This window comes from Peromyscus leucopus, chromosome 4 (assembly GCF_004664715.2).
Source record: "Peromyscus leucopus breed LL Stock chromosome 4, UCI_PerLeu_2.1, whole genome shotgun sequence".
NCBI classification, from domain to species: domain Eukaryota; kingdom Metazoa; phylum Chordata; class Mammalia; order Rodentia; family Cricetidae; genus Peromyscus; species Peromyscus leucopus.
In genome coordinates, this window is record NC_051066.1 from 141,335,198 (window position 1) to 141,352,452 (window position 17,255).

At 44.5% G+C, this 17,255-nt stretch overlaps 1 protein-coding gene across 1 annotated transcript in view; it reads right to left on the reverse strand.

Annotated features, from left to right (window-relative positions):
* The window catches only part of LOC114709817 (serine/threonine-protein phosphatase 4 regulatory subunit 1-like), an 87,694-nt gene that overhangs the window by 41,375 nt on the left and 29,064 nt on the right, over nucleotides 1-17,255 (reverse strand). The window contains 1 exon segment of the mRNA XM_037204463.1: nucleotides 13,031-13,163. Coding sequence (XP_037060358.1) covers nucleotides 13,031-13,163 — 133 coding nt within the window.

The following is a 17,255-nucleotide window of genomic DNA, read 5'->3' on the forward strand; positions in this document are numbered from 1 at the left end:
GGAAGCAACTATATAAGGACAGGAGGGCTATCACTGGGCGCAGGAGAAAAGGAAACAGGGAGCCAGCCTGCAGCCAAGGAACAACACAATGACTAGGGAACCTTCCACAGGCAGCAGGCAGCACGAAGCCACATGACAGACACAACAGGCTCTTACGATGGGCTGTAGAAGATACATTCTGTAGGCATCTCAGCCACCAGGGAGAAACAAGACGGCCTTAATGTTAACCCAAGAGCAGGGTATACACCTTCCAAGGAGCAAGCCTACAAACCCAGGAAGCCAATGTGAATTGCTCAAGACAAGGAGTCATACATAAATGCTTTATTAAACATTAAAAAAGACTTAAATTGTAAGAAATAACCAAAGAAATCCTCCAAGCAGGAAGAAACTGACTAGATAGAAATTCAAATTTACATAAATGAATAAAAAGCTCCAGAAATGATGGCCACATATAAAGATTTATCTCATTATTTCAATGTCTTTAAGAAACATTTGTTAAGCAAAACTGATAATGAATTGTGGATTTATAGCACACACACATATATATGTATATGTATATACATACAAGTAAAATGTAAGACAAAATAGTACAAAGACCAAGAAACAAAAATGAGAGCATACTAATGTAATTTTATTACATTGTGAAGTAGAAAAAATATCACTAATAAGTTAAACAAACCCTGAGACAGTCACTAAAATAACAAAACAACAAATTATAACTAACAACTATTAAGACAAAACAAAACAACACATTATAACTAACAAACTATTAAGACAAACTGAATTCATAAAAAATTCCATTAAACCAAGAAAGGGCATATAAAGACCCAAAGGAGTAAAGAGTTACGAGAGATGAACTCATGCAGGAGGATGTCAGCTTTAGCACTGGTGAGTACAAATAATATAAATGCTCCCAACATTCCAGCTAAAACACCAACACTGCTAGAGTATAAACAAGATCCAACTATATACTGCTAACAAGAAACACACTCTAATATACATATGTAAATACATTTGAAGTGAAAAACTAATAATAGTTAAAGAGAGCTAGGGTAGCCACCTCAATATCAGACAAAATACATTTCAGACAGAGAACATCAGCAGGGATAAAGTCATTTCACAGTGATAAAGGGATGAACTTGTAAAGATGATATAATAATCCTAAATGTCTATGTACTAAATAACACAGCTTCAAGCTACAGAGTAAAAATCAATAAAACTACAAGGAGAAATAGATAAAAGTCACAGTAGGAGTCTAGAAATAGGACCACACATGCATCACCAATGAATTTTTACAAAGGTCAACAGGGAAAAAAACAGCCTTTTCAAAAAGTGATGCTGGAATGAACAGACACTGGGAAAAAATGAACCTGATTCTCACGTCATACCATGCACAGAGATTAATACAAAATGCATTAGAAAGCTAATATTGAGAGCCTTACCATAAAAAGTCCCGAAAAGAAAAAGAATCCAGGGAAAATAGCCTGTGTGAGCTTTGGTTAGCAATATTTCTGGAGCCTCAAAACATACAAACCATAAAAGAAAATAAATAATTTTAAAATGTCATTACAACGAAAAACTCTTTCCCAAAATCACACTATTAAGGAGGGTGGGGGAGACAAACCACAGACTGGAAGACAGTCTCTGACAAAAGAGACATGCAGACCTAGCTTTGAAACTATGTTCACAAACAATTGCAGCAATGTTAGTCAAGCAGAAAAGCTGAAAATAACCCGAATAATTATCAGTTGCCAAGGAGGTCAACGGAATGAAGAACTGGTGTGTCTTCATTCATCCAACATGAATGAACCTTGGAAACAGGCTGAGTGAAGAAGCCACAAAAGCCCACAAACCACATGATTATACCTGCTACACACAGTGGAGAAGAAAATAGGTTAATGACTACTTAGGGTAGAGGACTGAGGTTACTTGAGCAGAAACTACTGTTCATGGCAACAGTGTTAAGAAAATTTTAAAATTCCTTGCAGAATGTTACAAAATTCTGTGAATACATTAAAAACTAGCAATATGAAATTTGAAAGTTTTAAACTCTACTGTCTGTGTTATGGTAACATACTGGTGAACTGTATAATGTATGGTATAATGTAGAGGACATTATACTGATTGTATGGTATACTGTCTTGATCAGTGTTACTGCTGTGAAGAGACACCATGATCAAGACAACCCTTACAAAGAAAGCATTTAACTGGGGACTTGCTTATAGTTTCAGGGGTGTAGTCAATTATCATCATGGTGGGGAACACGGCAGCATGCACAGCACTAGAGCAGTGGCTGAGAGCTATATCCTGATCCACAGGTCAAGAGAGAGACTAGGCCTTGCATGGGCTTTTGAAACCTCAAAGCCCACCCCCAGTGACACACCAACTCCAACTCCAACAAGGTCGCACCTCCTAATCCTTGTAATCCTTTCAAACATTTCCACTCCCTGGAGACCAAGCATTCAAGTATATGAGCCAATGGGGGCCATTCTCATTCAAACCACCACAGATATGTAATAGGCACCATACCAGTATATTGTCATATGCTATTTGAGATCACTGAGATGCTATCACTGGATGGATAGACACACACACACACGGACACACACACACTTACTTCAGACTACTCATGTTTGTTTCAATGTGTCCTCCAACACCTCATGTCCAGGAATGGGGTGACCCCACCTGCAACTGTTGCAGAGAGCAGAGAATACCAGAACAGACCAAGAGTAAAACATAGTACCCCTGAGGACCGGTAGCAGAGGCTATGAGTGTTCATCTCAAGATATGAAAGAGTCTGCGGTAGAAAAGAGATGCTGAAAGTCGAGCCATCGGAGAAGGAAAACCCTCCTTCCAGGACTCTCCATCAGTAAATCCAGTGGACAGCCTCAGCTTCTCCCCGGCTGGTTTCTACTGGACGTTGTAAGCCTCTGATTTAATAATGCCACCTCTATGTGTGGCTATTTGTTCTCTTACTTGGAGGCCCCCACCAGGAGTATCAGCTGCTGCCTCAGCATGCTTCGCCAGTAGACGCTGGAGCCCCATTTGATGGTGTTACCTGTTGTTTGCTCTCTCAATTGGTCTACTCCTGTTGTCCGTGTGGATGCTGTAACTCCTGATTGTAGCTAGAGTTTTCCTGCCTTGCCCACAGTCAGGACAAATCTTTGTCACCCGCCAGTCCCATAGCCGCTTAGATCCAACCAAGTAAACACAGAGACTTATATTGCTTACAAACTGTATGGCCGTGGCAGGCTTCTTGCTAACTGTTCTTATATCTTTTTTTTTTTTTTTTTTTTTTTTTGGTTTTTCGAGACAGGGTTTCTCTGCGTAGTTTTGCGCCTTTCCTGGAGCTCACTTGGTAGCCCAGGCTGGCCTCGAACTCACAGCGATCCGCCTGGCTCTGCCTCCCGAGTGCTGGGATTAAAGGCGTGCGCCACCACCGCCCGGCCCCTGTTCTTATATCTTAAATTAACCCATTTCCATAAATCTATACCTTGCCACGTGGCTCGTGGCTTACCAGCATCTTCACATGCTGCTTGTCCTGGCGGCAGCTGGCAGTGACTCCTTCTGCCTTCCTGTTCTTTCTTTTCTCCTCTCTGTTAGTCCCACCTATACTTCCTGCCTAGCCACTGGCCAATCAGTGTTTTATTTATTGACCAATCAGAGCATTTGACATACAGAACATCCCACAGCACCTGATTCTCTGCTGTCTTTCTCTTATCTGCTCCTTGCTACCTGTTCCTGTGCTTCTGTCTGCCACAGGTTTAATAAACTCACTCACTGAAACAGAACTCAGCTATCAACCTCACTCTCTTGACCACATAGATATGAAAACTAAATCTAAATAAGATTGTTAGACTTTAAAACTGTAAGACTATAACATATTGTGCATTGACTTATTGGATTCAATCATAAGGAACGCCTCCACTTCACAAGTCTTCAGGAATGTACACTGGGAAGGTCCTGACAGACACCACCTAAACAGCATGGACAAGGAGGTACGCTAACATCATAAAGTCTTCCTACAGTGCAAAGAGAAGGGTTTGACTCTGGATTATACTCCCCAAAGTTCCATGACTCCAACTAACTAACCTATTTGGGGAGATATTCTATGAATACCTCACCACTATTCTTCAAAAATCATCAAGGTCATGAAAGATAAGGCTAGACCAAGAAACTGTCAAGGATTTGAGGAGACTAAAGAGATAAAACAACTCACTGACAAGATGCCCTGGATAGAAGCTCAGCACAAGAAAGAGATTACCATGGAAATCTGTGGTATCTGTGGTAAATAAGCCACCCTGGACCATGGCTGCAGTTAGTGGCTCAGCTTTCTTTCTTTGCTACACACAAGCACACAAGTTCATGTCTGACATAATCATCAGAACAGGGTTTCTTGCTTTCAGCACAACTACATTTGGGAGCTGACAATTCTTTGCTGTGGGACTGTGCATTACAGGGTACTTAGTAGCAGCCCTGGATTATATCCACTAGGTGTCAGTAGCATTCCCTGACCCCCAAGATGTGACACCCAGAAATGTCTCTGAGATATCTTGGAAGGTGCCCTGGGAGCAGACTCTCTTCTGGCTGAGGGCCACTGCACTAGAAGGAGCTGGACACAAGTTATAAGAGCACTCTTTATATACAGTAGTTACTTTTCCCATCGCTGTCATCAAACATATGACAGAAGCGACTGAAGAAAGCAAAGTTAATTTTGGCCCATAGTTTGAAGAAAGAGGCATTATGGCCAGAAAGTCTTGGCTGCAGGAGCCTGAGGCAGCTGGTCACACGGCATCCACAGTCAGGAAGCAGAGAGAGATGAACGCTGGTGCTCAGTCTATTTCCTCCTTTTTATGCAGTCTGGGACCTCAGCCCATTTAGGATGGGTCTTCCTACCTCAACTAATCAACCCAGTCTAGGAAGTCCCTCACAGATATGCCCAGGTTTGTCTCCTAGGTGACTCTAGAGACTGTCAAGTTGACCATCAAAATTAACCCTTATGCTGAAATACATCTGCAACTCTTCTAGAAACCTAAAGTTATCTCAAAATCAAAATCAAAAGATGGAACACGATGACCGAAAACAGACACGACAAAAGCGCTACGGTAAGGGAGGGGACACGGTGATGGCCAGCACTTCAGCTGTGGTGACAAGGCACATACCAACAATGACTCGGCATGGGGACCTGCAGACCCTGCTGGTGTCTCAGAAGTCAGACATGCACCATTCAATTTCACTTCTAGGTGTCTAGGCAAAGGAAATGAAGACACATCTACACACAGAGGCTGCAAAACATGTACACAAGCATCATTCATGAAAAAAAATCTGGTCCATTTGTTGGTAAACACATATACAAAACATAGAATGTGCAAAGGAGGTGTCAAAGTACTGACAAAACAATGTGATTCCTAACCTGTTTCCCTAGTTCCAGTAAACTAAAATGAGAAAACACTGGGAACCAGGCCAAAGGCTGTGGGGACCCAGGGGTCAGAGGAGGGAGGACCTGACCATGAGGGGCAAACACAGGAACTTGCTGGGTGACAGAGATGCTCAAACTACTGTAGTGACGTTTGCATAACAGGACACACACACTGTATGCTCAAGGTGAGCAACTTGCATGCTGTGCACAAACCGACACAGGGAACTGTTTGAGACAAAGGCAGTCAGACAGCAGTGTCAGGGGCCAACAGATGCCCTGGGCCAAGGGCCTCACTGTGCACGGGAGAGCCAACCCAAGTGGACTCACCTGCTCTGATGTTCAAGAAAAGAAGACTACAGATTGAGGATCCATAGTGAAGTCCTCTGGCTGGCACAACACAGAAGAAATATGTCAACACAAGCCTGCTGAAGAGACAGGTGCCACCCTGGGGATAAAAAGTTGAGATCTGGCAGCCAGGAAGCTTGGGAAAGTCGAAACAGACACTATGGAGAAAGAGACTTATTACTTTTACCTGGACCTCATTCACACTAGCCTCTCTGGAGAAATCAAGGAACTAAGATCCCCAATCTGCTGCTCCGGCCATAGAATAGATAAACAAATCTGCATCTAGCCTCAAGTGGGCACAAGGGACCTGCCCTCCCAAGGACCAAGAAGAAAGGGCTAAGAGAGACCCCGGAGCAGGATAGTCTACTGGTGTGAATACAGATGGAAAGGACTACAGACAGATAACTGGTTCTGTGTTAGTGCTGTGGAAAACCTGCTGCTTTCCATGGGTATGCCCTGGGAGAACACCGGAGATGAACCAAGCCAAAAGCACAGGCCTCAAGACTTCTCAGGTACCAAGGTTAACAAGATGAGAAAGGACATGGCCTTCTAGAAAGACTGTACCTGCCAGCCCACCAAGTACTCTGTGAGATGGAGCTGCAGGTGTTAGCACCCAAGTCGAATAGGAACAGCTAAGACAAGCAGAAAGCCAACAGCAGACAAATCGTTTTAACAAGCCACATTGACAGAAGCATCAATGTCAGTGATCTAGCAGAGGGCCAGCCTTCTGAGGCTGGGAGAGGATGTCATCTATGAACACGATAGGCTGCATTCAGAGGTATTCTGGTACACATGGGGCCCAAGGACCACTGGTTGGACTCGCATGCTCAAATTAAGATGTAGAGATGCATGAACTGTATCAAAAAAGCAAGATGTGTTCATACACCTTCCATAGTAAACACAGTTGGAATTTTAAAAGTTACAGGATCAAGTATATACAAATGAATACAGCACAAAATCAAAAGAAATCTGGACTGCATTGCACTACTATCAGACAATGTGAGCTTCAGAAAAAGGGATGAAGATACTATGCAACAAAGAAGCCAACTTAATAATAATAATAATAATAATAATAATAATAATAATAATAAAGAACAATGCTAGCAGGGCACACTCCCAACATCAAAACTTCCAAAAGGATAGGAAAATCGGTAACAATCATAGCTGAGGATGTGAACACTGTTCCCACAGTAACTACCCATAGAAGCACATTAAAAAAAAAAAAAAAAAAAAAAAAAAAAAAGGTAAGGGGCAGCGGACAGCTCAGAGGTGAAGGTAAGGGGCAGCGGACGGCTCAGAAGTGAAGGTAAGGGGCAGTGGACAGCTCAGAGGTGAAGAGGGCAGCGGACAGCTCAGAGGTGAAGGTAAGGGGCAGTGGATGGCTCAGAGGTGAAGGTAAGGAGCAACAGACAGCTCAGAGGTGAAGGTAAGGGGCAGCGGACGGCTCAGAGGTGAAGAGGGCAGCGGACAGCTCAGAGGTGAAGGTAAGGGGCAACAGACAGCTCAGAGGTGAAGGTAAGGGGCAACAGACAGCTCAGAGGTGAAGGTAAGGGGCAACAGACAGCTCAGAGGTGAAGGTAAGGGGCAACAGACAGCTCAGAGGTGAAGGTAAGGGGCAGCTGACGGCTCAGAGGTGAAGAGGGCAGCGGATGGCTCAGAAGTGAAGGTAAGGGGCAGTGGACGGCTCAGAGGTGAAGAGGGCAGCGGACGGCTCAGAAGTGAAGGTAAGGGGCAGTGGATGGCTCAGAGGTGAAGGTAAGGGGCAGCTGACGGCTCAGAGGTGAAGGTAAGGGGCAGCTGACGGCTCAGAGAGCAGCAGGCAGCTAAAAGGTGAAGGCAAGAGGGCTGTGGATTGCAGCTCAGCGGTGAAGGTACTTGTCACCAGAGTCCTAGTAGAAAAACAGAGCCCTCTCCTGCAAGTTGTCCTCTGATTTCAATAAGGGCACTGTGGCATTCAAGCACACACCCACCCATAGATGCACACCAACAAATCAATTTATTACAGTAGGTAAATAAAGAACTCAGAAGACCTAGAAAATGCCTCCAACCAACTTAACTCAATTGATATAGATGTTTAAGATACTCTCCCCCAAAATGCTGGCATATAGCATTCTTTCAAGACAAAACATACTTTGAAACATAAATAAGTCAGCAAACTTAAAAAAAAAAAAAAAGATATTCTCTGAGCACAAAATAAATGAAAGCAGGAAAAACAGAAAGACATTTGAAAGTTGTTTTAAGTATTGGAAAATGGCAGATTGTGTCTGTGAATACCTCACTGGTTAATGGAAAACTCACCATGGACATTAGGAACCCTGCTGACAATGAGCCGAGTGCAGCTCAGCCAGCACAGTGCTTGTTTGGCAAGCTGCAAAGTGACTTCAAGGCTAGCCTAGGACACATGACACCACATCTCAAAACAAAAACGAAGTCAAAGGAGACTGCAAATACGCCTTACGTTCATGTGCGGGTAAACCACACAAAGGCTCTATAAAAACAAACAAACACAGCTTGAAGAGACACCTACACACTAGTTAGAAGGCACAAGGGTTTGTATGCCAAGTACCCCCAAGAGTCCAAGTGTCTGGTGTGTGGTCATCAGCCTGGGGTGCTCTTAGTAGTGGAGCTATTAGGAGGCAAGGCCTAGTGGAAGGTGGTTAAGTCTTTGGGGATGCAGCCTGGAATGAGAATGAAATGAGATGCCAGTCTCCTTCCTTTCCTGCCCAACTACTATGAGGTATGCTGTGGTGGTATTGTGTTCCCCCAAAATATTGTGGGAAATATTAAAATATTAAACATAGAGGATAGGCAGTGGTAGCACATGCCTTTAATCTTAGCATTCCAGAGGCAGAAATCCATCTGGGATCTCTGTGTGTTCAAGGATACAGACAGGCATGGTGACTCATCACGCCTTTAATCCCAGAAAACGAGCCTTTAATCCCAGGGAGTGATGGCAGAAAGCAGAAAGGTATATAAGGCGTGAGGACCAGAAACTAGCAGCATTTGGCTGGTTAAGGTTTCAGGCTTTCGAGCAGCAGTTCAGCTGAGATTCATTCTGGATGAGGACACAAAGGCATCCAGTTTGAGGAAACAGGATCAGCTGAGGAACTGGCGAGGTGAGGTTAGCTGTGGCTTGTTCTGCTTCTCTGATCTTCCAGCGTTCACCCCAATACCTGGCTCCAGGCTTGATTTTATTAATAAGACCTTCTAAGATTCCTGCTACAGTGTGCAGTTTTGTCCCAACACTTTCTCCATCATTTTCTGTCTTACATCAGACCCAAAAGCAGTGGAGCCCACTGACTGGGGAAACTGCTAAAACCACAAATACATTTTATCTTCACACTGATTCTTCTCAAGTATTTTGTCACAATGAGAAAAGCTGACTAATTAAGAAACAAACTGTACAATATAAAAATGCAGATGCTACTTACCAAAGGAAGAAAAAAAAGTCCAGTATAGCTTTCTCTTTCTCAGATTTTACTGAGATATAACAGAAAACCTACATAACTAGAAAGGCAGGCCACATTTATAGTCTGGATTCTCAACATTAGAGAGAGGCAAGCCCTCCAGATGGACCAACTGGTGCTATGTTTTCCCTTATTTTGTTAGGATCTCATGTGTTGGATTTCAAATCTATAAAGGATTCTAAAGGACAGAGAAGATCAGATGAAGAGGGCTTTGCATTGTCAGGGACCAGGGTTGGTGTCGCATGGCCACACCAGCAGACTCGCTGCAGCAGGCAGCCGGACAGCACCAACTTCAGGGAAAGTGTGAGGCACAGGCAGGCTATGCAGTGAGGTGAGCGGTCTGCAAAGACAGCAACAGACAGTCAGCTCCTTAACACACGGTGCTCACAGGGAAACTGCTGCCCAAGAGCCCAAACACCTGAACCCTCCCTAACTTGTCAAAAGGCAAAGGCCAGTGGATTCCAAGAAGAGTTTCAAAAGGCACACGCCCACACTGAGCACCAAGCCCCAAAGCCACCATCTCCTATATAATTTCACATATTTTAAATTTAGAAAAAATTAAAAATTTTAAGGTAGATACTTGGGGCTAAAACTTCGCAGAAAATTAAGAATGTGTTTCAAATGAAAATCAAGATCAGTAATTCGTGCTTGGTGAGGTGGAAACGATGGAGATGGATGGGTAGGAAGTGCTCTGGGATGCCAGCCCAGGCCTGACCTGACGACATGACTGCAGGCGTCCGGGCCTCATAGAAATGCTTCAGACTCTGTATGTTTTAGCCCACTTTCTATGTATCACACTTCACAATGCAAGAAGGTTTTAAAGATTTCTTATTTCATGTGTATAAATGTTGTGCTTGCATGAATGCATGTGCACCATGTGTGTGCCTGGTACCTGCAGAGGCCAGCAGAGATATCAGATCCCCCAGAGCAGAAAGTGCTCCTTCATTGCTGAACCACATATCTAGTCCCACAGTGCAGTAAGTTTTAAAGAAGGTTTTTAAAGAGATTTTTAGTAGAAAACAAAACAAACAAACAAACAAAAAACCAAACAAACACCCACTGGCAATCTCAAAAAAAAAAAATTTCAAAAAAGCACACTATAGAATTCAGACCTCACTATGATCTGACAGCCTGTCAATCAAATTATTATACAAAACAAATGTTAGAACAAGCAGGCACAGCAATTCTGAATCTGTGAGGCTGGAGCAGAACAATCGTCATGAGTTGGAGGGTTTCAAAAGGAAGCAAGAGAAAGTTAGCCTCATGAGAGGTAAAGAAAGGGTGAGACACACGGAGATGAATGGGCACGACAGAAGTTCAGAGCTTAAATGGAGCACACTGCACTGAGCTAGGTCCTGGGCCAGAAAAGCAATACCACGGCATTATCGGGACAGTCGGTGTGATGGCGTGTTTGTTAGCTGGGCACGGTGGCTCACTCCAATCTCAGCACTTGGGAGGCAGAATCAGATGGATCTCTAAGCATTAGAGGCCAGCCTACTCTACATAGTGACTTCCAAACTTACCAGGGCTACACAGTGAAACCCTACCTCAAAAAACCAAAACTAAAATAAACAGATAACAAACAACATTGTACCAGCTCATTTCCCACGTGTCACAATCGCACTGTGATCACAGGGGTGACAAAGAGGAGGGTCCTTGTTCTTAGGAAATTGCAAACGAAGCAATCAAGGGCAAAGCTGCATGAGGTCATCAAGCTACTTGCAGGGTCAGAGAGAAAAATGCAAGCTTGAGGAGACAGAGATCCTGAAGGGGACAGGGCAAAACGCGGACAGTGGAGGGACTGAAGGAGGGGCACATGAGAATTCTTACTGCTACTCTTGAAACATTCTCTCTCTCCCTCTCTCCCTTCTCTTCCCTGGCCCTTGTGTGTGTTTAATTTAAAAAATATCTTTTAGTGAACTATAAACACAAACTTTCTACTTAAAATGCAAAGTAAGGAAAACAAAAGAAAGCAAAACCTCATTCTCACAAACCTCAGTGCACTATATAGAAAACCAAGAGACTCCACAGAAAGGCCATGCAGTTAGAAGGAAACACAGTTTCAAGTTTAATTCATTCTTCTATACCACCAGCAGCTAGGAAGCTTGAGAAATGGAGCTGCCATGAGGTGTACACCTCATGTAATGCCATCCCTGGGAGAGAGGCAGGAAAACTCTGAGTTCAAGACCTTCCGGGCTACACAGAGAGTCTGTCTCAAAAAAAAGTTAATAAAAGACAACAAGACCAAACCCAAGCACCTGGAATTAAACTTGACAAGAATCAGTACTCTGCAACAGGAAAACATGCTCTACAGCTTCATAGTTGTATTAGTGTGTGTGCGCACATACATGTGTGTGAAGAAAAAACCCAAAAGACGAACAGAAGGTCTGGAAGAACCACATTCTCCAGGGCCAGCTGCTGGATGGAAGCTGCCAACAGGCACTCCACAGGCTGGTTGGTCTCCTTCTTCTAGGGACTGCTAAGCCCCTGTAAAGTGTGTGTGGGAATGAGCCAGTGAGGAAGGCCAAGGCAGTCCTGAAGAGCAGTGTTGCGAGTCTCACTGAGGATTGTCAAGGTACTGCAGAGCAGTGAGGGGTAAACCAGAGTTCATGAGGACATGTGACTGAAGAAAATGGCAGCACAGGACACAGAGAAGACAGTGCTTCACCTCACACACTGTCCCGACCACAGCCATGACTCCAGGTGGACTGGAAACCTAACTGTGAAATATAAACTTCAGAAAACACCAGCAGAGAATAGCTATGACCCCACAGCAGGCAAACATTTCTTTTCGTTCTTTCTTGAGACAGGTTCTTTTAAGTACCCAAACTATCCTTAGACTTGACACTGTCCTGCCTCAGCCTCAAGTATTGAGAGGAACTGTGAGCCACACATGCAGCGCAAACACCGTGTTTACATGACACAAACGCACTAACCAGGAAAGATGAAGTAAGAAAGCTGTGAATCACATGTAGATGAAGAATGAGGACCACATCTCCCTGATTCTAAATGGGAGAATACTGGGCTCTCTCTCATTTCTATGACCTGGAGTGTAAGGGGTGGGCCCGTACTTGACCTAGAACATCACCTCTAAAAACAACCAAGCAGATGGCAAGGAAGCCCTTGGCTCTCGAGAGTGGTACAGCTAGGGAGATGCAGAGGATAAGAAATGAGGGAAGAAAAGAACCAGTATGCCAGATGAAGATTGGGGACAAAGGCATTCCTGAACAGATGGGGACAGAGGATAGGAAGTGGTAAGGTCAAGGGCAGAGCTAACCGGACAGGAATGAAGGTTCGGAGGAGTTTGGATAGCTTTAGTTCCTGCTTTCTTCAAGAAACCAAACCAAGGTCGTCACTGAAAGCAACAAAGACTGGAAGAGATCAGTGTTGCTATGGAGTGACAGTGGAGAAAGGCAGGGCAGGGTGACAGGCAACTTGGAAGTCCACAGTCCAGGCAGTGGTGTGCTATACCCTACTGTAGACATGGGGCAGAATGCCTTCCACACCATTTCCACTCTTGTTAGCTGGCAGTTGGTAACAAAAGCAATGAGCAAGGCTGGAGCTGCAGCTCAGAGAGGAGTCTGTGCACCATACATAAGGCCCTAGATTAGATCCCCAGCTCCACCAAAACAACAACAACAACAACAACAACAACAAACAAGTGGGAAAGCCCAGTAAGATGGGATTCTGCAGAAACAGAATCAAGGTGTCCTGGAGGCAGCTGTTGCCCACCTTCCCCATGAATCCCCTGGAGCCTGTCACAGTAGCAGAAGGCCGGCAGTGTGAGGATGGGGCTTACTGGCTGAAGACATTTTCGCTGAATGCGTGCTTTTCCAAGCGAGTGAGCAGAGGCAGGTTATCGTGGCCAGGGATGTCCAAGAAAGCCGTGACCCTCCCGTTGTCAGAGTCTGGACCACAATCTTCAAATCCATCTAGACAGGAAAAGGAAATACTCTGAAACTGTATCTGTAGGTGCTACTAAAAGTGATGGGTAAGTCACACTGTGGTAGACATATCCTATGACTGGGCTGTCCAGTACAAGCTCCTTAGAAGCCATCCACAATGGAGCCAACAGCTATGGAACTATAAAAGAAGGGTGGCAGGGACCAGTGTCACCAAGGAAACTGGTTCCCATCAACAACTATGATAAGCACTCATCTCTGCAGGGAATATGTACCTCTCCTCCATCCTTTGAAAATGGTCAGCCAAGAAACATATTTCACCCTGCAGACAAGAATCTAACAGCAGGTTCACCTCACATCTTGTCTGCCTAAGGACTACTTACCTGGTAAGTAGTCCCACCCATCCACATCCTGGCCTAGCAACACTCAAGAAGGCCCCTCCCTACAGGTCCCTTAGTCCATCCAGGCTAAGAAGTACCCTTAGGTAGCTGAGTTAGGAGCCCTGAAGCCAATGCACCTGGAACAGAAGTAATCCTATGACTCCTGATTAGCTATGTGATCAGAAGGCATCACTGAGCCTCTCTGCACTTCTCATCGTGAAGTAAACCTACCTTGTGCCATCAGGATGGTAACACATATGAGTTCTTGCACATAAAGGCCTGTGAGATCTGTCCCCTAGCCTTGTGAGCTGGCCAACCCTGACCCCTGGTCCCATGCTTTCATCTATGGTGACCATGACTAGCAGACACTGTCCCTCATCTCCTCTGTCCTAGGCTTTTAGGTTGTGGCTAGCATGCTGCATCTCTAGAAGGCCTTCCCTGCTCACCACCTCTCATGTCAAAGGCTCCAATGGTGCCAACCTGGCTGACCTGCTACAATACAGCTCTCTGCACAATACAGGAGGCCTTCAACAATACCCACTCTCTTTGGCAGGCCACTACACACTCACTACTGAGTTCTCCATGCCCAGCACAATGCCTGGGTGCAGGGGGTGGTCCTTAACCACATAATGAGCAAATTCACTCTATAGCTATGTATCTAAGATAATTTGGAAACTACCAAATTAACATAATCTTTCCATAAAACACACACTAAAAACTTATCACTAAGAGACTACTCTAGAATGGTAATAGTAAGAAGAGCTCTTAGGTAGTCATAAAAATTAAAGTAATTTAATTTATGGGTTAGGGAGATGGGTTAGTCAGCAAAGTGCTTGCTGCCCAAGCATGAGGACCTGAGTTCAATGCCGAGGACCCATAAAAAAGCCAGGCATGATTGAGTACACAGTAATGTCAATGATAAGGAGACAGAGACAGGCAAATCCCTGGCTAACTAGGTTGTGGAATATTACTTTAACTATGTAAAGATGTGTTACGTGTTCCATTTGTTTATGTTGCACTTGTTTAACCAGGCAAAGATGTGTAACATTTATTCATACTGCATTTGTTGTTTAATGGTGTAAAGATGTGTTGCTTTGCCTGCCTATGGTACCTGCTTGGTCTAATAAAAAGCTGAATGGTCAATAGCTAGGCAGTAGAGGGGTAGGTGGGGCTGGTAGAGAGAATAAGCAGGAGGAATCTAGACTCAAAAGAAAAGAGAGGAGAGAACCAGGAAATAGAGGGGAGAACAAGGGAAAAAGAGAAGGAAACACCCAGGGGCAACCAGGTAGCCACCATCCAACCAGACATGGAGGAAGCAGGAAAAGTAGGGCATACAGAATGAAAGGTAAAAAGCTCTGAGGCAAATGTAGATGAAGAGAAACAGGCTAAATTAAGTTATAAGAGCTAGTGGGACAAACCTAAGCTAAGGCTGAGCATTCATAATTAAAAATAAGTCTCCGTGTCATGATTTGGGAGCTGGCTGGTGGCCCAAATAAAAGCCTGCTACAAACCAGTCTATGCTACTTGGTGAGTAGTAGGCCAGTGAGGGACCATGTGTCAAATGGACAAAAGGAGGACAGCTACTGAGGAATGACACCCAAGGCAGATCTCTGGGCTCCACAGGCTGTGCAAACACACACACACACACACACACACACACACACACACACACACACACACACACACACCAGAGCAATAGCTGTTATCTTTGAAGCACCTGTGATGAACCAGAGGTACAGAAGTACCTAGTAAGCATGACTCAGTTCTGTGTCTTTTGAGATAGGGTATGTTACTGGACCAGTAGCCAGTGAGCTCTGGGGTGCTGCCTGTACCTCTCTCCCCGCAAGGGCTATAGATACACATGACATAACTGGCCTTTTAGTGTGCTGGGAATCAAACTCAGGTCTTCACGCTTGTGTACTATACTGATCGAGCCACTGCCTCAGCCCCTCTTGATCTTTAAATTTTTTTTCTCTTTTTGAGAATTTCATAATATGACATCTATCCATTTTTCCTCCTTCAACTTCTTCTATATCCCTCCAAAAATGCCCTCCTAACTTCTTGTCTTTGTAATTTTTTTTTTTTGATATTCCATAAAGTCCAGCTGGTAACTATCAACATGTGAATGGATAACCAACCACTGGAGCATGGGACACCGACCAATGCCACATATCAAAAAGAATGATTCCTCTTCCCCAGGACTATTCACTGCCAATAACTTCTCAAAAGGGGGTAGGGCCGGGGATCATCTACCTCATGTACTCTGGGATTTTGGCTGGCTTGGTCTTCTGCAGGTCTCTTGTGGACATGACCACAGATTCTGAGTCTATGAGTGCAATGGCTATGTCATGTCCAGAAGACGGCACTCACGGCACTCTGCCCACCCTCCACCCAGAAGATGATGCTCACGGTACTCTGCCCACCCTCTACCCAGAAGACGGCACTCACGGCACTCTGCTCACCCACCAGCTTGGCATCCTTTCTACCTCCTCCTCTTCGTCATCCTCTGAGCCTTAGTGGGGGTACTAAGGACCCACCATTTAGCAGTTTACAGGTAGGACTTTACCAGTCACACACCTGGCTTACCCCCCCTCCCCCCCCAAAGTGGGCTCACACCGTTGTTCTCAGTCATCTCTGCTCACTGTGTTCCCAAGCCTGGCCAGCCAGCTGTTCTCCTTACTTGGACTAAATTTTTTAGTGAAGCACTGTCAGAAGAAAGCTGTGTACCTGAACATGACTTGCATTCTTTAGAGGGTCGATGAAGATAAGATTACTAGAGTGTTGGGGGGCCAAACTAGGTGTGCAAAAACAAGTGAAGATAATACAAACATGAGGATTTGCATCCATAACTTGGTGTTTTTATAAAATGTATTATTCTTATTAGTGTGTAGGAAGGGTAGGCATGCAACTGTGTGCATGTGGAAGTCCAAGGACAACCAGCAAGGGTTGGTTCTCTCCTAACATCCAACTCAGGTCTTTAAACTTTGTGCAACAAGTGCTTTTACTGTGAAGCCATCTCTGTACCCAGGTTTTTAGGCACAAATCTTGATCCTCAGGAGAACTCAGACTAGAAAAGCCGGTGAGGCCTCATGGGTGGGTATGATCTAAGACTCTGTACCTAGAACAGGCATTGGCTCAGACTAAGATATCAGCCTACAAACACACATTTTATGTATAACAAGCACTGATTGTTAAAATTCAGCTACTGGGCTGGAAAGGCAGCTAATCAACTAAAAGCAAGTACTGCTCTTGCTGAGGACAAGAGTTTGATTCCCAGCAACCAGATTGGGTGGCTTACAACCACCTATAACCCTAGCTCCAAAGTGATCAAACACCTATGGCCTCTGCAGGCATCTGCACTCAAATGTATACACCCCTGCCTCCAAAACACACACACACACACACACACACACACACACACACACACACACACTTTTAAAAATAAAAATAGTTTTTTTTTTTTTTAAATCCCTGCTACGGCTGACTTTCCCTATTATGCAGCCATCTTGTTTCATTCCTGCTGGAGAAGAGGGAAATCTACTAAAAGGATAAGGCAGGCAGGAAGGAAAGGCCCTGGATTTGAAACCCAATTATCAAGAGGACTCTCACTGTTTCAAAGACAGCCTGGTAGGTTTGTGTACAACAAAGAGAAAAAGACACAGCAAAGCCCTCCTGGTCCTGATCCCCTGCTGAACCTTTCTACTTTGACCAAAAAGAATAAAGATGGAGAAACAAGCAGCCC